The sequence below is a fragment of the Pongo pygmaeus genome, chromosome 22, assembly GCF_028885625.2.
Source record: "Pongo pygmaeus isolate AG05252 chromosome 22, NHGRI_mPonPyg2-v2.0_pri, whole genome shotgun sequence".
NCBI classification, from domain to species: domain Eukaryota; kingdom Metazoa; phylum Chordata; class Mammalia; order Primates; family Hominidae; genus Pongo; species Pongo pygmaeus.
The window spans coordinates 39,617,827-39,641,737 of NC_072395.2; the positions used below are offsets into that span (position 1 = coordinate 39,617,827).

The 23,911-nt window shown below is 37.0% G+C and overlaps 1 protein-coding gene across 1 annotated transcript in view; it reads right to left on the minus strand.

Annotated features, from left to right (window-relative positions):
* Positions 1 to 2,729: 2,729 nt before the first annotated feature.
* The window catches only part of ADAMTS5 (ADAM metallopeptidase with thrombospondin type 1 motif 5), a 50,518-nt gene continuing 29,336 nt past the window's right edge, over positions 2,730 to 23,911 (minus strand). Inside the window, exons 5-9 of the mRNA XM_054468794.2 lie at positions 19,319 to 19,602; positions 17,717 to 17,900; positions 16,836 to 17,011; positions 14,695 to 14,870; positions 2,730 to 9,416 (exon numbers count right to left, since the gene is read on the minus strand). Of these exons, the coding sequence (XP_054324769.1) occupies positions 8,849 to 9,416; positions 14,695 to 14,870; positions 16,836 to 17,011; positions 17,717 to 17,900; positions 19,319 to 19,602 (1,388 nt within the window). The 3' untranslated portion in view covers positions 2,730 to 8,848. The remainder of the gene's footprint in view (positions 9,417 to 14,694; positions 14,871 to 16,835; positions 17,012 to 17,716; positions 17,901 to 19,318; positions 19,603 to 23,911) is intronic.

Here is a 23,911-nt window from a genome sequence, read left to right on the forward strand (position 1 = left end):
TTATTATTTGACTGGGTTGCCATCAATTTATTGATTTAGTCATTTATTCAACAAGTACTTATTGAACTCTTAATGTATGCCAGGTACCTTCTTAGGAGCTGGTAATACAGCAATGATACAAAATAAAGAGTATGCTCTCAATGTACATCTGGTTACATGATAGGGATAACAGACTTATACAAATGAGGATATGGTGAAATTTCAGGAACTTATAAGTGACATGAACAAAAATGAAGGAGAAATGTGTCTATTTAATTTAGGGTGGTCAGGGATGGACTCTCTGAGGGATAACATTTAAGTAGAGACTTGAAGGAAGACAGGAAGCCAGTGTATATCTGGAGAAGAGTGTTTTAGGCAAAAGATTCTGGAAAAGGTTTAAACTTGATGCTGTAAAGAGTAGCAGAGAGGCAAAGTAGCTGGGGAGTGAACCAAGGGGTGAGAAAAGGAGGGAAAATCAGACAGGTCAGTGGTATCAGATCCTGTGGGACCTTGAAGCCTGTGGAAAGAAGATTGTTTCCTGCTTTCAGTGAGTTAGTAAGGTGTTGGAGAATATTTGGCAGAGGATTTAAATGATCTCACTTAAGGTTTTTCATTATTAGTCTAGCTGCTGAAGGCAGCAAGAAGTCCCATAAAGATGCATTTGCTGTTGTTCAGGATAGAAAAGATTAAAGGATTCTACTCAAGTGGTAGCAGCGTAGGAGCTATGAACTGGCTGGTCTTAACATAATCTTAAAAAAAGAGACATCTATTGCTTGTTCTCATATACTAATATTCTGTCTGACACTCCTATAGCTGGTCATAGTCAGGCACTTCCTTTGAGTGTTCAAAGCAACATCTTTGAACACAGGGATGGTAAAGGAGCTTGACAGTAAAGAAACAATCTAGGTAGACTCTTTACAATGTCTAGTAGGTACCAGACATATTTGGAAGATGAAGAGGTTAATGCTTCTCAAATTTTTGTGGATAAAATACTCTTTTTAAAATCTAAAACTGGCTTAGCCACTATTTTTGGAAGCAGTCTTACAAGTGATTAAGAAATATTTTTCCATGCTTTCCAAGATTTAGATGCTTCTTATAGTAAATAACAACAATAAAAAGTCCATAATTCCAATTCAAAGCAAATCCCAATGGAGGCTTAGTAGGGAGACAAAGCATTGTAGGTAGCTGGAAGTAGAAGGAGAAATCTATATTACAGAAAATCTTATGAATGTACGTTGGAGTGAGGTCTTGGGCTAGGTACTGCCCCAGATGGTTAATCATTCTGGCATCGTGTCTCCTTATGTGACAGACATGGAAGGGAACTAGAAAAAGCAGGGCTATTCTACTATACTCCCTCACCTGTATCTACATAATGACATATAATCATTTATTTTGTGGGAAAACATGAATTTAATTGAACAGATAAAACACTCAATAATATATCAGAAAAGACCCAACAGAATCTGAGAAATAGAGATGATTTGGACTTCACAAACATCTAGAGTTCCATTTCTAAGCATCCCGTTTGTTCATTCTACTCCTAATCCAACAGCTATCCCCATTACCACTTTTATGCCTTTGACCTTGTCTGACCCAACTCATTTCCAGCTGTGAAGGAGTTTGTATGGTAAAATACCAAACTCTTTTTTGAAAAACTCTTACCAGCAATTTCTTAGTTTTCTAAATCAAATTATCTCTCCTCTTTCCTTAAACAACAATCTTTCGTGCTACCTTCAGCTCCTGGCTCTATCCTTACTGCTTGCCTAATTCTTCATAGTTTCCTTACCATTATCATTGGAATTTTAGGAATGTTCTTGCTTTTACTCAGGGAGCCTACAGATTAGGTGTAAACACTTCCCTCCATTTCTCTAATCTCACACAGTCAATCCTTCAACCACCCTGCAATCTCTCGCTCAGATTCACTTTTGCACCAACCCAATAGCTAATAATTAATGGCTATTATATTGTGACTGTTATGTGTAACATGGAATCTTAATACCAGTATCACAAGAGCCAAAGGGCAAGGAGAGAAATTTGTGGTAGAAAGTTTGTGGGGTGATTACCACAGGGCCTAACTCAATGAGATGTTGAACAAATCTTAGCTATATTTTGATAGCTAGTGTGTATGTATATATTATACCATCTTTTAAAAAATATAGATGTTTTAAATCATTTCTTTAAAAGCATACATCCTCCTAAGGAGAAAATTTAAAGTACCACCATTCTACAATACTGTTTGATATGAGAGGGAAATTCAGCGTTTGAAATGTACTCTAAAAAGTAATGATTCCAGGTTTAAAAAGAATTAATGGTCCTAGGAAGCTTAAAATTATAAATGTTATAAAATAGACTTTTGCTAGTCAATTTCAGGTTTTTTTTTTTTTAATTTCTATGCTTGCATTATTATCTCAACTCTTTAACTTTGTATCTGGACTAAGTTTAGACATAAAAAATAAAAATGAAGCGGTAGAGTATGTTGCTTGCTGTTTCTAATTTAACACCAGAATTTTAATAGTATGCAATCTTCAGGGGTTGATAGTCTGGTAAAAATTTGAAGCAATAGTTTCGTAGAACTTTAAGATAAGGTGTTAATTGTCTATTCCAAAGAGGGTTGGCAATGATAGAAATTATAAAGAGCCTAGGGCTTCCCTGAGACCCAGCTTGGTGCTACCACTGTTATGAGAAAATTAAAAATAAATGAACAATATTTTCCAACTCTAAAACATATTATATGCAGTACATACTTTAACCTAGTTTACAATTTATATTTATTATGCCCACTGAACCCACAAAAGCAGTGTTTAATTTTACAGTTTAAAGTCACACATAGGGAAATGCTTTACAAAATAGGATATTGTTCCTCAATGAAAATATTACAGTATAGGTCCCAAACGGCTCAGTTCAAGTCTTTTACCTGAATAACAGAGCTGTTGTGGAATGCAGGCTACAAGACACAGTAATGCTTTAAATAGTTGATTAAGATTTGAAGGTTGCCAAAGCTGAGAGACATTTTAAACAAGACCCGTCTTAGTTTTCCAAGATTTTTGGTTTTTCAACTGCATTATATACCATTGCTTCTGGAAAATTGAGGGTAATAAGCAGCTTACATTTTACATCTTATATACAGTATATAAATCTTCAATGATTTTCTCTACCATCAAAGCAAGTTTCAAGGTTTAAAAATCTCAGTTATACCTACTTAGGTTTATTACTTGACTTTACTCACAGACTCTAATATAGAAACCAAATATTTATGCGATTGCTTCTATCAAATGCAACATATTTCTTCAGTCTATTTAGTTATCTGCAAAGTCTATTTACAAAGCATATGTATGATTTCCTCTGACTAATAGGTCATACAAATACGTAAGTAGTGTTTTTCAACTCCTAATTGTAGCAAGATGAACCATCAATGTTTACTTGTGCCTGAGTGTATAATGCAAAAATACCATCCAGAGATTATATATTTCTTAATCAAAAGTCTAGCTTTACAAAGTCACATACAGTGTGGTCTTCTATTGTAAATATACTCTCAGTATAGGTAGACGTGTTTCTAATATATTGTGAGTTGTTAAAGAAAAGGCTGAGATATAGTCACCAAGTGTTTACTAATAACATAAACTATTGCAAAGGTTGAAAAAAAAATCAGGCCAAATATACACAACAGTTTGAATAGAATGCTGAGGACTTAGTGAATGCTGAAATATGACTCATCTAAAAGTCTGCTACTCCAGCCTGATGCTCCTCAAGTTTTAATGACCCCTTAAATGTCCTCAGATGCACATGCAGTTTATGTCACTGACCACTGTGGGTCAAGACAATCATTGGATGTGCTTATTTTTCGAATTTTGAGTATCAAGTTGTGCCCTACCGTGACACAAAGCTTAGAGGTCTTTCCTGCAAACTGTAAAATCATGTAGAAAAATATAACTGAGAAATACCACATTTGACATTTGGTCACAAAAGATGTTAGCACCTCAATAAAAATTAGACTTGTTCATTGGATGTGCCAAAGGAAAGTGGAAAAAAAATTAAAAAGCATGTTTGTTGTTTCTTTGTTGTTTTTTCCTACAAATCACAGTTTTCCTCACAGTGTTAGACTTTTAGGTCACTCTGATTTAGCAGTACCTTATAGGATGAGGGGCCATTGCTCTTTTTTTCCATTTGACCTTTACAGTCCACATGGTCCAGTTAGTTGAAGCCACAAAATAAAGACCAGAGACAGCAAAATTATTGCTAAAGTGCAACTATATTAGTAGAATGCAATGAACTGGGATAACTAATGTGTATGTTAATGTCTTTGTTTTTTTCAAAACCAACATCATCTAACATTACAAGTTTTCCCATAAAACCTACATTGAGAATGATATCATAGCCCCAGGCAGGCATTTACCAGATTGAATGTTTTGCTGATCTGAACACCACCTGTATTCCATTTTTTTGGCTAATGCATGGTTTTGTATTTCAGTATGTTCTCATACATTAAATAAATGAAACACAATTATACATTATAGAGTTTATATGCATCATGATGATATAATTTGAGAAACTATCTCTATACATTATGCTAACAAAGGATTCTTAGGAAGATTTTTTTCAATGTACTAGCCAGTTATGTTGATCTATCTGTTTGATAATCTAAAACTATAGATTGTTGGCAAATGAGAAAAATAATAGGGAAAAGATACAAGTTCCTTTTCTGTGTGTCTAAATGATACATTGTTTTGAATTTGGTTCTATTAAAGCTTTAGATGACCATTTCTGTACACATGGCTATTTCATTTATTTAGTATTTTTGAAATGTTAGCAAATATAAGGTATTTGTAGAGCATCATTTCATTATAAAGAGATTAGTAATATTCACCAATCACGCCAATGAGATTATACACTCTGCCACAGACTACTAGAAAAATTTGGTCATTATTAAATTCAATGTTATTTTACAGTGTGAACTCTAAGTAACAGCACAAGTTCTGGACTTTGAATCTGGCTGCTGTCCTCACCTGAACCATTACAATGACCTTGTTAACAAGGAAGGAATCAATGGGGAAATATCACAACCAGAGATTGGCTGTGTGTCCAAGGGTGCTTTGTCTTATTGCCAGGATCAGACTGTGAAATCACAGAGGCAAGCTGATGTCATCAGAGGTGACTCTGCCTATTTCAAGTCCTATAATTACCCCAGGGGATTCAACAGTAGTAGGAAAACATCACATTCTCTTAATAGACACCCCATATTTGTAGAAACAGTTACGTCTATTAGCATTTGTTATACAAACCCAATCTATTTGTGCTCATCTGTAGAATCCTACAGACACTAGAGACTAAATGATATTAATTTTAGGAGGTGTTTCTAAAGGAGAAAAAGACAACGTTTGGTTTTATTATCATTTGTATCCCTCAGAAGTTGTGTGTACACAACTTTCATCTAATACATCCATATCGACTTGTCCAAGTTTCTCGATGAAGTGAAAGGATCTGATTATTGGCTGTGTCTTAGCATCTGTAGGAAGCTTCTAGGCTATTTGTGTACCCAAATTTAAAACTTGCACCTTGTTTCATTGAATAAGTGTTTTTCTTATTTGTGACTTGGAAAAATTAGTGTTAACGTGATGTAAAAGACCTATTATCATAGGTACAAGTAATGAACACTATTAGTCATGAAAGATTAAAATTTCCTTGGAAAGAAAAATGATAGTATCAGAATAAGAATACATGAGGAATATATACATATACACCTGCTTCACACAGAAAGCTTTCTGTAAAAAAATACAAAAGCAACCAGTGCTGTATATTATGTAAACTCACAAAGTGTAAAAGTGTACTTTATACACAAACATGAAGCATAAATTAAAAAGTAGGACAACAGCAAAACATTTTAAATATAGAAAAATTTGAACATATTTTTGTTAAATAAGAATAAATAATTTTATCACAAAAATTCACATACCAGTTGCAAAAACAATAAATTACTTTTTTTCAGTGCTGCAACTTTTTTTTGTTTGTGATTTATCCCTTAATTCCTAGTTTAGTGGGATAAAACTGTTTCCACAGGAAGGCAAAGGAAGATAAATTCATTGAATAAATTATAACAATGCCCTTATATTTCTAAATAGCAAGGCAGGGCTTAATTTAAATTTTTCTGATCTAGAAGAAATAAATGTCATTTTTTTTCTGGCTCCCTTTGTACTTAATAAAACTTATTATGGAGTGCTTAGTTATGTAAGTGAGATTAGATTCTTACAAACCTGAGCATTTTCAGATGAATTCTTTTTTCTTTTTTATAGAAGTAGCCCCTAGCATCCTGAATTCTAGACATTTTAAAAAATTCAGGATGCAACAATGGAAAGGTGAAAGACAGTACAAAGTCAAAGTGGACTGACTTAGATTGAGTTGTATAGAATTTTCCCTTTGTTCATAATTCTTGGTATCTATTGAACACTCCATTTCTCTGAATTTCAGTTTCCAGTCCATATCATCTTCTCCAGGAATTTAGACATACATTCCTCAGTCAATCTAGTGAGACTCATAAGAAAAAGGTGGAGAAAACTACTTAAAAGCATGGAATAGTGGTTTATTTGCTCTAAGCTCTCTAGGATTGTTTCCATGACAGGTGTAAACGATCACTATTTGAGAGAAACATGAATCATTGATAAACCATGTTAAAAATGTATGAGTATAGTAAGAGAAGCAGAGTAGGAGACAACTACATTTATGCCTCAAGTATTTTTTAATGTTGTTGGGAATATAACCACAAAAAATAAAAATAAATTTTGTCACATTTGAGTTACTTGATTAAAATTATTTCCAAAATGGAAAAAAGTAACATTAACCTCTCTCCTAATTCTCTTTGCACAGACAAATGGCACTGGGATTATTATTTTCTTTCCCACCTATTTGACTAGGTTTGCTTTCTGCCCTTGGCATTGGGTGATCTCCATCAAATATAGGTTATCAGCCTTGTACAGGCCTCATTTCTCAAACTGATAATTTATTAAGAAAAAAAATTTCTACATTGAAAGCAAAGTCAGTCTATGAAAATTCGAAGGATGATTATTGGTTTGGTAAAACAATTATTTGTTTTAAAAGCAATTTCTTAAGAAAATACTGAAAACAGCGAGACATCTGTTTTCCTGGCCCACTGAAATGATGTGATATGGTGATCAGTTACATAATTCTTCTATATTAAAAATATCTTATAATAAAAATAAACCCTCATGAGCTTGTAGAACTCAAACAATGGTTCCCTAAGATCTTCACATGCAAATCTTTAACAATAGGCACACTTGGCGTGATTACTATGAATTTTTATAAAGAAAAATTGGCTTTGCAGTGTTTCACAACAAAAGAAATCCCAATGAAATGAAGCAACTTAGATTTTCTAAGCTGTGAGGTTGGTGATGGGGGGGTGTACATTTTATCATCTAAAAAGATATCTTTAGGTGTGTGCTTATAAAATAATTTCCATGTCTAACTATTCAAACTTACAACCTACCTAAACAGGCTATGGAAACAAAAACAGCTTTCTGAAAGTCATCACATTTCATCACTCAAACACTTACGGGTACAACCAAGTACTTTCCAGTTGGGAAAAATGTTTAGTACAATAGGAATATACTTAGTTTTTTTTAAATTAAGAAATTATTGCCTATGGTGTGGAAACAGTCTTATTAATATTAACCACTTTTTGGCATTAACCACATTAACAATGATAACCACTTCTCAATGTGGCTAACTACCAAGTGATCTTTAATGTTTCTAATAAACTAAGTCAAGAAATACAAAACATTATAGGTCTTACTGAACCCTTGAACAAAACAAAAAAGCGAACACGAATGCATTTTAAAGGCTTGCTGGTAAGAGGTATACCAGTGTTGAATGTGTTGGACATGATAGAAAACTTGCTGTGTGTTTTGTACGTATATCATACATTGTGAGATATCAGACGAAAGCTCTGGAGAGAGAAAGTAGTTGTGAAAATACAAATTGAAAACACAGTGAAATACGATTTTTTTCCTTTTAAATTTCCAACACAAGGAAACTAGTTTTTAGTTTCTTGAGTACTGTCACACACACACACGCAAACCCTACTTCTACATCTGAAATTATGCATTAATTTGGCTAGCTACCTGAAAAAAATACAGGCAGTCAAAGGTTTAAGTAAATGAACCCGTGTATGTATTTAAGTGACTAGATACACTGAGATCTATTTACTTTCCAAAATTTCTCAGCAGATACTTGCTGTCAAAATGGTTTTTTGACTGAAATTTTATCTCCTGTAGTCAGAAAATATACTAAATCTTGTTAAAACAGCAGCAAGTTCTTAATTTCCAGTAAAATATCCACAGCTCTTTCTGGAAACGGAAGGAAGTTGAAATAGCTGCAGACCTACTTTGGTCAAACACTTTTTTTTATAGAAATATATATGGATATTTTAATAGAACCAGGGGATATAAAGTGATATACCAAGGGAGAATGTATTTACAAACAGTAAAAAGAAGCTACTGTGTATTATGGGTGGAAATGATGATGATGCCATTAAGACATTCTATAAGAGGTAGGTGACAAGGGGGAGACAGTTCTGCCATCTTCAAATGTCCCCTGCTTTTACATTCATCAGTGTCTCTTGTAAGCCCAGGGGATGTTCAGTAACTCCCAAGTTTTTCTATATTGCAAGGTCACCACTGTCACGTGAAGCAGTGCACATCCTCTTTTGGTCACAGAGAGCAGATTCTGCCCATAATTGGACTCCTGTTGACAACGTCACTGAAGCATGACTTTCTGTGCGTTAGGTAGACCTCCTGTTCACCACGACTGCATTGGTGCTGAATCCTCCAGTTATCTTTGTGCATAAGATCGTAACCACAGGCTAACATTTCTTCAACAAGCATTGCTTAAACGCAGAAGGCCTTTGGGAGAGAGGACATCCTTTTGCTAACTTCCGGTTTCCATCCTGGCACTGCACCGTCCTGGTGTGCCAACCTGTGTCACAGGTCCTAGAGCAGGCGAGCCATGGGCCCGTGACCCACTGCGGCTGCGAAGTGTGTGATCCCACTTTATTGCTGCCATGACTAGTGACAGAGTTTACTTTTGGAGTGGACTTCTTGGGAACAAAAAAGCTATAACGGACATCTAATGGTTTAGTGGGGTCTGTTGCAAGAATCTGCACTATTAGAATTTCCTTCGTGGCAGAGTAGCCCATGCCATGCAGGAAGTCATCCCTGTGGCTCCAGCCGCTATAGTTCATGACTGTTCCATTGATGTCAATGATAGTCTCTGAAGTGGAGATCATGTACTTTCCATTGATAAGGTACTCACCGTTTTTCTTTTTCAGGGCTAAATAGGCAGTGAATCTAGTCTGGTCTTTGGCTTTGAACTGTCGAACTTTTATGTGGGTTGACCCTTCAGGAATCCTCACCACGTCAGTGTAACCCTTACTGGAAGTAGGAATGTTCACAAGAAGTTGGGGGAAGTGGTTAAAAAAAGGAGAAAAAATAAGTAAATACTTAACAAATAAATAAACAAACAGAAGTTCTCTAAAAAGCCTTCTCTTAACACACAGTTTTAATGGATTAGTTTAAAATTGGGTTTAAAAATTATTTTTTATGAGAAAATTGCAATTATACTACAGTATTGTATATACTTTAATTGAGGTGTTCAAAATTAGGATGATGCTAGCAACCTGCCTTCATTTAAAACATTTATGCTAACTTTCAAGATTTATACAACCATTTTCATCCTTATCAGATCCTATCATCTTTACAAATCTACTTTACATTCTTTCTGGTACAAAATGGGATATATTTAAACACAAACTGACAAAAATATGCCTTCACTTAATCTCACATAATTCTTTAATATTTCTCAGATTGCTTCCACATTAGAATCACGTGGGGATCTTTTAAATCTTTCAGAGCCTACCCACACCTCAGACCAATTAAATCCCCATCTTCCAGGGTCGGGCACAGTCAAGAGCACTTTTGAAACTTCTCACATTGTTCCAACGTGCACACTAACTTGGGAACACAGAATTAATTAGTTTTTGGACTAGAGGTGAGTAGAGTCTCTGCATTCCTTTCTACTAGAATTCTGGATTTCGTGGGACAGGCCACTAAATGAAGCATGCAATTCTGAAATTGGGTAATGATATTACTAACACCATCATAAAAGGGGAGTTTTTAAAAATGACTTAGAGAATTTTTCTGAATTCTTAGTGCCCATAAGATACGATAGATTGAGAAAGGCTTTATGGTGAGTGACATATAAGTCTTCAAAGAGCCATCAGCTGGACAAAAAATGGGGAAAGACATAAATATCTTTAATACCCATAAACCTGTGAGGAATGCTAGGATGGAGATGCTAATTAAGCACCAAGGGTGAAATGAGGAGTCAACTTTTGTCCACATTTTTGCCTTTTTAAGTAATTTCATAATAGGGTCCCTTCACTTTCCTAGTTATTTAAACAGGAATACTATTGGCTTGAGCAGTTTGACTGACATGTGGAGCTGACCTGTCTCATTTCCAGTTCTCATTCATATGCTAAAAATCCAAGTGTGTTTCCCTTACTCCAGAGTTTCCTCTGAATTGGAAAGGAAGCTTATCGCCAAGGAAGCCCCCTGTCTGCAGGGCAATCTGTTCTACAGTGACAGCTACACAGGTGGTAAAGCTTCCTACAGTATTGAAGAGAGATGATGCAATGCTCAGGGCATTCCTTATTCTGTCTAACTCGATTCATTATTCTTATTTTTGTAGTACATTACAGATCAGATTTCGTTACAGATGTGTTTTGTAGTACCTAATATTAATAAATAATCCATGAAACTATAGTGGCTTCAAAGAAAGTCAAAAGGGATGTTGGAGAATTCCTTGAGGCCAGGAGTTTAAGAGCAGCCTGGGAAATACAGGGGAGACCTTGTCTCTACAAAAAGTAAAAAAGTTAGCCAGGGATGGTGGTGCATGCCTATGGTCCTAGCTACTGGCAAGGCTGAAGTGGGAAGATCACTTTAGCCCAGGTCTTTGAGGCTGCAGTGAGCTATGATTGCACCACTGCACTCCAGCCTGAGTAACAGAATGAGATCCTGTCTAAACAAAAGGTAGTTGGAGATAAATATATCATCTTACACAAAAGGAGTATGAAATGGGGATATATGACAGTATTTGAACAAGTTCACTTTAGAGCTGATTAGTGGCAGTGTTAGGCTTAAAAGCCAGGCTTGGCTGGATGCCGTGGCTCATGCCTGTAATCCCAGCACTTTGGGAGGCTGAGGCAGGGGGATCACCTGAGGACAGGAGTTCCTGACCAGCCTGGCAAACATGGTGAAACTCCGTCTCTATTAAAAATACAAAAAGTAGCTCGGCATGGTGGCCCATGCCTCTCATCCCAGCTATTCTGGAGGCTGAGGCAGGAGAATCGCTTGAACCTGAGAGGCAGAGGTTGCAGTGAGCCAAGATGGTGCCATTCCAGCCTGGGCAACAGAGTGAGACTCTGTCTTAAAAAAAAAAAAAAGGCCAGGGTCTTGACTTCCAATTAGTGCTCTTTTTCACTATGTCCCCAGGCATAAAATCCTGACCCCTGCCAGCCATATGTTATAGCAGTTAAATGAAATTAAATTCTGGTTATGTCCAGAGTTTAAATGATGCCCAGTAAGGAGTAAGTAAAATAAAGAATAAAGGGTAAGGGAAGCTTTTTTGGGTGTTTGCCCTTGTTCCTTAGAGCTTATGTCATCTTGATGAGAATTAGTATGATGGTCAGTATTGCTGCAGGTCTTCAAACTGAGTTTCACAAGCACTGGTAAACCTGAGTACTAGTGCCCTGATTTTTTAGTGCCTTAGTAAAAGATGATTCTCTTGATATTCCTGATTCCTTTCCTTTACATCCTGCTTGGTATCATTTAAACTCCAGACACTAACCAGCTTTCCTGACTACTATAAGTGAATGCAATTTTCATATAACTCTTACAAAGTATGGCTGGCAGGGCAAAGGAGTCTTGTTTTGTTTAGGGCTATCTGCACAGTGCCAAGGGCAATGTCTGTCGTGAAGAAATATATTCATTTATATTCCAACATACTGTCAGGGAAGGGATGTTTTATTCCGCTCCCAGCAAACAAAATATGTTGTGATATCAATTGATAAGAGCTGTGAAGAAACAGAGTAAGATAAGAAGGTGCACAATAGTGGTGGGAATGGAGGAGAAGTCCTCTTGTTCATTTATGGTAGCCACCAGCTGGGGAGGGGACATTTGACAGAGACCTAAAGAGATTCTGGAAGGTGTACTGCTCATTAATAGCAGAAAGTGTTCCAGGCAGAGGAAAAAGCATTCTCACACCTGGTGTCATGTTTTTGAAGTGCCAGAAAGTGCATTCTGGTCAGAGCAGAGGACGAGAAAGGGACAGTGTAGAAAAGACATAGAGGAGGGAAGGGGCCAGATCTTTTAGCACCTTAGAGATTACAAAACAGTCTTGGGTATTGACTCTAAGTAAGATGGAAGCCACTGGAGGCTATTGATCAAAGGAATGCAATGATCTGATTTAGGTAATAGCCATGGCTTCCCTTGCTTGGTAAGATGAGATTGAGGAGCAAAGGATCCAGAGGTCAGTGAGGAGACTGCAGTGTTAGTCCAGGCAAGACCTGATGAACACTTGGATTGCGGTGGGAGTGGGCACGGTGGTGAGGGGATTCTGAAGATGTGGTGGAAATAGAACCGACAGGATCTGCTGATGGATGGATGTGGGGTGTGAGAGAAAATGAGACGTGAACCGTGACTCCAAAGTTTTGGCCTCAATAGTAGAAAGACTGAGATGCCATTTACTAAGATGAGGAAAACTGAGGGAGGAGCGAGTTAAGATTAGGGACATATTGTGAATGGGCTTAAACGTGATGAAAAATTTTAATATGTATTACCTCATTTCACCTTCACAACAGTTTTATTAACCATATGATAATAATTACTAGTATTTCCACTTTACTTTTGAGAAATCTCATGGTAAAGAAATTAGGTGACAATTCAAAGATCACATGTCTAAGGAATCATTGAGCCAAAGCTTGATTACAAATATTCCAGTATGAGATCAATGTTCTTTTTCATAAATCATATAAATTACTATGGCCTCCCTAGGTAATTAATTTGAACTACTCAAACATGTCATTTGTACCATAGTAGAATCTTGGTCAAACCAATTTTCAGGTGGTTACATTGCATACCACTTGTTGCTATAATGAATTTCTTCTTTTTCATGTGAAAAAATGTGCAGACATTAGTTGTCAACATAAAAATACTTAAAATGCTAAATTTAGCAATTTTAAAAGTGGTTTATAACTTTATATAGAAGAGAATATGTACCATAAAGTGTATAAGGTATTACCTTTTAAAAGTAATTTTGTTTCTAATTTGATTCCTGAATTCCCTCTCTCCCTCCTTTCCTTTCTTTCTTTCCTTTCTTCCTTCCTTCCTCTTTGTTTCTCTTTCCTTGTTTCTCTTTCCTTCTTTTTCTTTCTTTCTTTCTCTTTCTTTCTTTCTTTCTTTCTTTCTTTCTTTCTTTCTTTCTCTCTCTCTTTCTTTCTTTCTCTTTCTTCTTTTTTTTTTCAAAGTGATCTGTGTATTCTAAGATTTCAGTTATGGTGTCTGCTCTTCTCTGGCATTCATCAGCCATGGAGAATTGGCTAACTCCTATATTTTCAGAGTCCAACTCATTTTTAAAACAGAAGGTTGGACTGATCATCTCCAGGGTGTTTTACATCTTTGAAACATATAAAAATGCAGGATGTAATTGGGCATGCAGGGTTTTTGACATAGATAGTCTAACACAATTAGGTGAATAATTATTTCATTAGCAAATAGAATTAGTAATGCATATTTTAACTCAGAATAAATTTTTCAGCCATATATTTTCAAATCACATCAGAGAAAATTTATAGTTTTTTACATTAACATGTTTAATTATTTTAATAAATCCTATTGTTAATTTGGTTTGCATATTACTCTCAAGTTACAGACAACATAGCACGTACATCAAGAATACAAATACATATTTGACTAATAACACTCAGCCTAAGAGTGGTTTGGGAAGAAAGGCAAGCCTGTATTTTACCAGACTCTAGTCAACTCAGTCATGCTACTTGATAGCATATTTTATGCCAGAAATTGGTACTTTATAAACTTGAATATTTAAAGCAAAAATCTAGGACCACAAGAGGAAGCAGGAGACAGACACTGCTGTATATATTTCTTTAGAGAGTAGAGATACTTCACTAGGATTGTTGCCCACACCACTGCAATGAACTTACATTTTGCAAGGAGAAATATTTTCTTAAGGAAAACACAGTGTAAGGAGAATTTGTTTTTAAAAATATAGTTAAGATCGAAACCAACCAACCTTCCCTAAATTATGTTTTAGGAATAACAATAGATCTGCAAGATATCACTAAAGTGGAATGTCCCCCACTTTTTCTTTTCAGTTTTCTGACTCTACAAGCTATTGATTTCCATGGCTACTGCAGTTTATCTGCTTCCAGAGGCGCCATGAGTTTTCCCTGAGCAATCAGAGTTTTATTCATCTCCTGTCTCTTCCTTCTCATATTTAAAATGTGTTTCTAGAGCCACGTTAGACCTCCTCGTACAGATAGCTTATGATGTAATACGAATCCCCCTTTATCAATTTTGCAAGAGTCTAAAGCTTTGTTCAATTCATATAAAGACAAAGGTTCTATCATATTACCTTTTCTTATTAAAGGTTCCAACAATCTTTGTACAGCTGGAGTTGTCTCCTCCACATACTCCGCACTTGTCATACTGCAGCTTTGAGCCGATGATGCCGTCACAGCCAGTTCTCACACACTTCCCCCGGACACAGACAGAATTACTGTACGGCCTACATTCAGTGCCATCGGTCACCTGAATCATGGCAAATGCATTAGCAGTGGGAAATGTGTGCATCAGTATTTGCTCCTTTGGTCAACTAGTAAGTTCTCATTTGTGATTTTTTGAGTTTGATTGGTATAGACAGTCCATTGAAAAAAAAAAAAAAAGCCAAAAAACATAGTTTCCAGAAGTATCTAACTGAAAAATCCTTGGCATATTGCCGGAAAGCAGATTTTGGATATGCCTAGGTTACACATTTTCTCTCTTAAGCTTACCTCTGAATGTGTTAAGAGACACAAGGTACTCATCTTCGTTTTTGTATGCATAATACATTCTCACGGTACAACCTTGGCTTTTTACAATAGAAGTAATCTTTTCACTTAGTGTTTTGGACTATCATTTGTGTGCAGAACTGAATATGAGCAGGCCTGAGAATGCAAAGATCCTTCTTTGTTGCATAGTTGTTATTATAATGACAAATTTGAAAATCTAAGCTTGATATTCAAAACTGTGTCATGGTTGGACAGCATTCCCTATTGTGTGTTGAACTGTCAGACACTGAAAGAGACACAACCAAATTAGTACGGAAAAAAGAGTCTGGGGAAGTTAGATGAACGGACTTACTGGAAGAGACTGAATATATTTTGAATAAATGGATTAGTGTATAGTTTAAAAGCTAGTTATAAAACAGTGTGTATATAGATTGTGGCTTGTGCATGTGAGTATATATAATATATATACATTCATATATATAAATAAGCCTGTAAGTTTTATATTTATGTATATAGAAAACTTTTTATGCATGTGTATGAATATGTTGTGAATGTGTGTGTGTGTGAATTGAAGTAGAATATACTTCATCAGGTTAATAGCTCTGCAGATGGTGGTATTTTCAGGTGATTTTTATGTTTTTACTTCTGTGTAATATTTTTAAGTGAAAATGCATTATTTTCTAACAAAAACGTGGTCTTTAAAAAATTACATAAATTGGACATTAACTTGTTTTTCAATAACATGTTATAAATATCTGAAGGCCAAGTTTCAGAGGTAATTTTTTTTTTGAGACAGAGTCTCACTCTGTCACCAGGCTGGAGTGTAGTGGCACGATCTCGGCTCACTGCAATTTCTGCCTCCTGGATTCAAGTGATTCTCCTGCCTCAGCCTCCCAAGTAGCTGGGATTACAGGCATGCACCACCACACCCAGCTAATTTTTGTATTTTTAGTAGAGACAGGGTTTCACCATGTTGGTCAGGATGGTCTCGATCTCCTGACCTTGTGATCTGCCGCCTCAGCTTCCCAAAGTGCTGGGATTACAGGTGTGAGTCACTGCGCCCAGCCATAGGTGATTTTAAATGTAGCAACTGTTTACAAATTTGTAAACTGCTGTATAACACTGACCATTAGAATAAAACTCTGCTATAGATTTAGAAAATGCTCACTTGTGAAAAATAAGGCATGTTCCATACACAAATATTATACACATACACAAATATTATAACATATATAACTAGAGGGACATTGATTCATATTAAGGGTTCTTGACTTATTCAAAAGCCTGAGTCAGAGGTATATGATCTTGAAACCCATCTCCATGGCTCATCAAAGGAATTCTTAAGTAAATCATAGAAAAATAGAAAAAGTTTTCTTGCTTTACAGTCTCCTTTACAATGGTGCTTAGGAAATACTAGTTGTTTTCATGGTTACTTTAAAGTTAAGGTCACAATTTGCCTTCCTTGACAGTGAGTTACACCTTTTACAGTGAGTTACACCTTTTAAATATAGCTTTTAAAACATTTACTTGTTCTGTTTATAAAATAATTTTTATTCATTGTGTAAAGTTTGAAAATATAGAAGTTATAGAGATGAAAATAAAAACCTTCCAAAATCTAACTGACCCCAAACTAATAACTGTTTACATCTGGTGTCCACAGGCTTCATTCTACCAAATAATTTCCACCAGTACGCCTACTGCTTCTGGACAGTTGGTGTGTAGTTACCTTTGGAGAAAATACCACATAGTAGCCAGTGCCCTTGGCTCTGCAGGTCAGCTTGCACACATCCGCTGGCAGGACACCTGCATATTTGGGAACCCATTCCACAAAAGTTTTGACTCCTTTTGCATCAGACTGATAGCCATTTTTGGCCTCACACTGTTCATGACGAAATGATTTACCTAGAAAACAAACATGTTACAGTATTACCTTATCAGTTCGGAAACTTAGATATATTCTTGTGGGTGTAAATAGTTAATTTTAAGGGGAAGATGCAAAGGTTGTTTTGTTGTTGTTGTTGTTGTTGTTTTTGCACAGTCTCTTTACTCACCAGTGCTGATGGATTTTATCTATACATAGAGTTCAAAATGGTGATTATTTATTCCAATTCTCTGAATATTGCTTATAATAATAACTTAAAAATCACATATGTGGCTGGGCGTGGTGGCTCATGCCTGTAATCCCAGCACTTTAGGAGCCTGAGGTGGGCAGATCACGAGGTCAGGAGTTCAAGACCAGTCTGGCCAACATGGTGAAACCCCGTCTCTACTAAAAATACAAAAAAAAAAAAAAAAAGTAGCCAAGTGTGGTGGTGTGCACCTGTAATCCCAGCTACTCAGGAGGCTGAGGCAGGAGAATCACGTGAACCCAGGAGGTGGAGGTTGCAGTGAGCCAAGATCATGCCATTGCACTCCAGCCTGGACAACAGTGTGAGACTCTGCCTCAAAAAAAAAAAAAAACACATATGTGTTTGTTATTGATCTGCATATTGGTGGAACTGTGCAGTATAAGATTAATCTTATTTCCCCAGCTTCCCTTATTCATTATTGCTAGAATACAAATGACATGTAGCATATGATGGTTGCTGACACTTGGGAGCAGCGTACCATTGGGTGAGCAGGGCATGAGACTGCAGGAGCGGTAGATGGCCCTCTTCCCTGTGCAGTAGCGTCCATTGTTTCTGGGAGCAGGGTTATTACAGTGACGATAGGCAAACTGCACTCCTCCTCCACATGAGCGAGAACACTGGCCCCAGGATCCCCAAGATCCCCAGTTGCCATGGCTTGACGTCTGAAATAGAATATATTTTAACTCCGATGAGAGAAAAACATTGAAAGTGTCCATTTGGAAATCACTTGCATTTAATGACAAAGTAGAAACTTTGTCACAGATACAGTTATATTTTCACTGAATTTAACATGATCATACTTTGGAAATGCAACACATTTCCAGTGCTAAGCAATTCATCTTTTCCACCCTCCCAACTCCAGCACTAGAAGATCTGAAAGCATCATCCTAAGTACTGAGCACACCACAAAGATTATTACCTCCTGGTTTCTACGGACCATTGTAAATTATGTCTTCTAATATGGTCCATCTCTGTTAATATCACTGAACCATGGTAACTTTTTGTCCACTCTGATCTTGGATCTTTATTTGAACGTATAATGCTGAAGGATCTGCATGGCACTGGGCATTATTTAATTGTGTTTGCATCTCTTTAGCAGTAAAACTCTGCAGTCCCTTTGTTGACATCCCACATCCTGTCTGTGACCGACTCCATGACATTCACAAATGTACCAGACCCAACTTGGCTTAATTCCTAATTAGATGTGACAGATACTGAAATGCACTCATGCCATACATGCAGACACACCCCTTAGGGAAGGAAGAGCCCTTTTATGGCAACTTAAGTCTATTTCTCTGGAAACATTCCGGGAGGGAGCTTAGAGATTCTGAAAGGAAGAATATGATCAGCTGCTTTGCTGAGGGAATCTGTGAATTGCCTCTGGCTGACTGTGTCAGGTTATCTGATGATGAATGGTTGGGTGATACCCTAGAAAGATACAGGCAATGGGCACATGGTAATTCTCTTCTAGGGACTTTGCAAATCTTGTAGTTTGAGAGTGAGTACATATTTTACTCAGGCCTTGAAATTAATAGCTGACCTGAAGCTGGGCTGTGTATATAGTGGCAGACGTGTTTCCCCGGAGCAGTCATAAGTTACTTTAGCTCCTAAATTTAGATTAACTTATTGTCAAGGGGAAAAAAGTGACCATTTGGAGCTCACCAAATATGCGCAAGGACCACATGTATCAGCTCTGCTATTACCTCCTTACTGAATTTAAATACTTATATTCTGATAACTTTAGCAAGAGAAGCTTGAAAGTAAACTCCCCAAAAGCAATTAATAGGGTCCTACCTGGGGTCTCAATTAGACAGAATCTGAGTTACAGATTCTGTCTAATTTAAGTATTTGTTAAAAGATGTAAACTGCAAATAAATTCCTAGTATCTGCATTTTCCCCAGTAAATCTTGGATCACTGAGAATGGCTACTGTGGGTAAAAGAAGAAGCTGTAAATAAACCTCAAAATGAAAAGTTTTTAAATTAGAAAATAAAGCCTTCTGAGGACAGTGCCCATATCCATCAAAGAATGCACTTCACTTCTTGGGCCTCCAGGCGTTGACTGATGAGAAAATCACTTACTGAATAATATTTTTTCTTGGTTTTGTCCACACATTTGCCCTGCAGGCAGATTCTCCCCTTTCCACAAGGCGTCCCTTCCACGGCAGGCAGCTTCTTGGTCAGACAGACCATCTGGCCCTGGCGTACCACGGCACACCACAGGCGAGCGCAGACATCCATGCCGGGACACACGGAGTACTCGGGCCCAAATGTCAGGTTGCACTGCTGGGTGGCATCGTAGGTCTGTCCTGGGAGTTCTTCGGGGCCCAGGATCTGCTTTCGTGGTAGGTCCAGCAAACAGTTACCTACAAGAATAACTGAGATTGACCACGGCTCTGTGTTTAGGTTTCACACCGCTAAAATCATGGATCTAAAAATGAAATGCCCCGGCTGGTGTTGGAGCACGAGGCACCCATGAATCTGCAGTGTAATGCTCTGGAGAGGGGCTCTGTGGGGACAAGGCTGGGCGCCCCCTTGGACGCACGATACCCTCCAGGGTTCTCGGGGGTGATACGCTCTGGAGTGTCTGTAACAATAGAGGTGAGGTTGGCAGGGGTGTGATGGAATAAAATTATTTTGTAATGATTAGTTGTGAAAATAGCCCTTGTGCTAAGGCACTAAACAAAATTGGGGTGGACCTAGAGAAAATCAGATGGTGAATTTTAATAATAATAATAATAATAACGATAATGAAGCATTTACTCTACCATTTTGAGAAACAGAGTTTGTCCTTGGCACTCTATCTGTATAACCCATTACCCATTTCTAACTCACCCCTTCCCCATGTGCCTATCACATGTCTCCTTTCCACTAATTCCATAAATAATAGCCAAGCTGGCTCCTCATTCATTCTTACAGTCACTCGACAAGTATTTGCTCAGCACCTACAATGTTCTAGAAAACACATTAGGTATCTGAAATACAGAAAAATGACCCAGATCTAACTTTGAAGGCCTTCCAATAAAGTCAAGGAGATAAAGTATTTCTCTCAGACTGATAAAATTTTAATAAAAAGTTTTCAAGATTCACAGAACAAAGGAGCAGTGAAAAAAGAAAAAATGGTCTTTGATAATTTAGGATTAAGTTAGTCTTTATACTATTTGCTTTATGTCTATTTAATGGAATCGGTGTTTGTTGAGTATTTGGATCTATCTGCCGAAACAAGGTAGGCATCTCATTGCATCATATATGAGGGTGTACAGGCAGAGGGGTGAGATGGGGAATCCACAGAAGCTGGAACATGGACGATGAGAATCCAAAACCTTAAATTTGCTTCCTCGTCCTCTCCTTCCCCTCCCCGCAAAAGCTTCCCTAAGATTCCCTGTCCAGTGAGTTAACATCATTAATTTTCTTTTGTCACCCACATGTGCATGCATATTGCCCATCTGTTTCTGTATTTTTCTGTTTACTTGATTTTAGGATTTACACAATTATTATAATAGCAATAAAATAACAAATATTTGTTACACACACTATTCTCCGTTCTTTACATATATGAGCTCATTTAATCCTCACCACAACCCCATCAGGCAGATTCTAGTGCATTTTTTATTTATCCTACAGATAAGGAAACTGAGGCCCATAGGAGGCAGACCAGTTACCCAAGGTCACACAGCTGTTATGGTTTCATGCTCAGAGCCTGCCTTTCTCTTCTGACGCCATATGGCTTCTCTTAGCATGTGAGTAGCTGCCTGATTGTATTGCTAAAGGGCAGCCATGTGTAAGGATCCTTTAAGTGGTGGATATTGAGCTTAATGGAAGAAACACCCAGTCTGAAGTCTTACTCTGGTGAAATACTAAATGGTTGAGTGCTCCTGGCTAAGTTAGCTAACCTCTCCCTAATTTATTTTCAAGATCTGCATAATGCTTCTTTTCTCACTGTGATACTGTAAATGTGAAATTAGCTAACAAAGATATTAAGGGTGACCAGAAAAATACAAAGCAATGGTAGTTCTATCCCAGCATATTTAACAGCCTTTTAGATGTATTACAGTTATTCTTTTTATTCAACAAAAAAGTCATATTCAAATCCTTATGTGCCACTGAGAAATAGAATATTCAGCATATTTTAAGTATACTACAAATTTTTAAGGACTACATTCAAATTTCTTCAAAGTGAATACCTTAGAATTTGTCAATCTGTTGGGGGCATTATATGAAAATGAATAAAGAGCAAAGTTCCTATTTAACTTCTGAGCCAGAACGTTTGAAAATGTAAAGCTTCTTAAGGCAAGCCAGAAAAAGCATTAAAAATAAGAATCCAGCCAAAGAGAACTTTGGGAGAAAAACACCAAGTTAAAAGAAAAACATGAAAATCAAGTCGATAGGAAAGAATGATAGTAAAAGCTCACTAAGCTTTGTTTATAAGACAGAGTGCGATTAGGGCTTCAGAACTCCACGAAAAACATTATCTTCATTGCAGAATCAAAAAAGAAGTACTGTATAAACTAGGGGATGCTTGGCAGATTGCTGATGTTAGAAGACTGTCAACAAATCTCTGAGTCTGCAATAATGTTTTCCAATTCTTCAAAAGTGCTGTTTTAAGAAAGTTTTTTTAAAAAATTTTACTAAAAAGCACAGACCACAAGACTGGGTAACTAAATATTAGCTAGGAAGTCTTTACCATGTGTGCATGCACATGGCATGGATCTACCTCATTTTTCTGGAGTCAAAATAACTCACCACCTGACTATGCATACAGAGTCACTGACACCTGTTCTACCTCACTAGTAGATGACAAGTGAAAAAGAAACGTGTAATGCAAACAATTTGAAATCGGCTTCCAACAAGGAGATTTCAAGATGTGGCATCTCTTTAAAAAGCTTAACTTAGAACTGTAAGTTTTAAAAATAAATAACACATTCGCTTTCTATTAAAAATAAGATATATCAGCTCTATAATTTTCCCTTAGAGGTCATACATGTGGAGATGATCTTTTCTTGCTTAAAATAATTTATTTCAGAATTGCAATTAATGTGTTATGCCAATGTTCTCAGTACTAGGATTTGTAGCTGCATCAATTTCTGTTTATGCCAAAGTATATATAATTTCATTTTTACATTGAATTATGTCCTTTTGCAACAAAATAGGTATAAGCATCTCTACCAAATGGCAGAATGGTGCCAAGAAACAATAACAAAAGTCAATACAGAGCCTAAGTCTGAATCTCACAGCATAAAATGTTTAAAATCTAAGTAATAACAGATTGGATATACATTTTATATGTTTAAGAAATGTATACAGTTTGGGGAAGGAGTAAAAGGGGAAACTGATCAACCTTTCAGTATCATTTCTAGTGACCTCTAGAGGCATCCAACCTACTGCTGATTTTTTTCTTAATCTGTTTTAATTTTATTCTCAACCACTTCTTCACACCTACTTCACATATTTTCTAATTCATCGTAGTCTGAAATTTGATCTGGACCTTGCTGGGAACATTTTGTGTTTGGTCTGTTCTACAAATTGACAAGTTTCTTCTTCCCTCCTTTCCTCCCTTTCCCCCTTCCTTCCTTCTTCCTTTTGTTTTAACATTGTATATATATAAATGGATAGACAATAAAATAAAGTCAGGCTGGGCGCGGTGGCTCATGCCTGTAATCCCAGCACTTTGGGAGGCTGAGGCGGGTGGATCACCTGAGGTCAAGAGTTCGCGATCAGCCTGGCCAACATGGTGAAACCTTGTCTGTACTAAAAATACAAAAATTAGCTGGGCGTGGTGGCGGGCGCCTGTAGTCCCAGCTACTTGGGAGGGAGGCTGAGGCAGGAGAAACGCTTGAACCCGGGAGGCGGAGGTTGCAGTGAGCCAAGATCGCACCATTGCACTCCAGCCTGAGCAACAAAGAGCGAAACTCCGCCTCAAAAAAAAAAAAAAAAAAAAAAAAAGAAAAGAAAGAAAGTCAATAGGAATGTGTGCATATTGCATACATATTTTTACCATTCATGTTAAACTAAATCCTTAAAATAAGGCAAAAAAATAAAAAGTAAAGTGTTGTGATTTGAGGCGAACCAGTAAGAAAATGTGTTGGCAGAATTCCACTAAAGGTGTTGGAAGGAATGCCATGCCTCCAGGAAATGGAACAGAAAAATCTCTAGTTTTATATGTCTGACTTATAGTACTATTTGTCTCTCATATTAATGATTAACCAAAGTTATCAAAGTTGTTTTCTTTGTTTTGTTTTGTTTTTAGTTGGAGTCTAGCTCTGTTGTCCAGGCTGGAGTGCAGTGGTGCAATCTCGGCTCACTGCAACCTCCATCTCCCAGATTCAAGTGATTTTCCTGCCTCAGCCTCCTGAGTAGCTGGGATTACAGGCATGTGCCAACATGCCCAGCTGATTTTTGTATTTTTAGTAGAGACGGTGTTTCGCCGTGTTGGCCAGGCTGGTTTCAAACTCCTGACCTCAGGTGATCCGCCCACCTTGGCCTCCCAAAATGCTGGGATTACAGGGCGTGAGCCACCATGCCCGGTCTCAAAGTTGTTGTTCTTTATTGTTTTCAATTTTTTCTTCCCTATTTCTAGCACTAAAATTATTTCCATCTTTCTTCCTTTTCAATATGCAGGTACGAAATTAAGTATGACCCAAATATTCATGATGTAGGAGAAATCAATTAATGTTC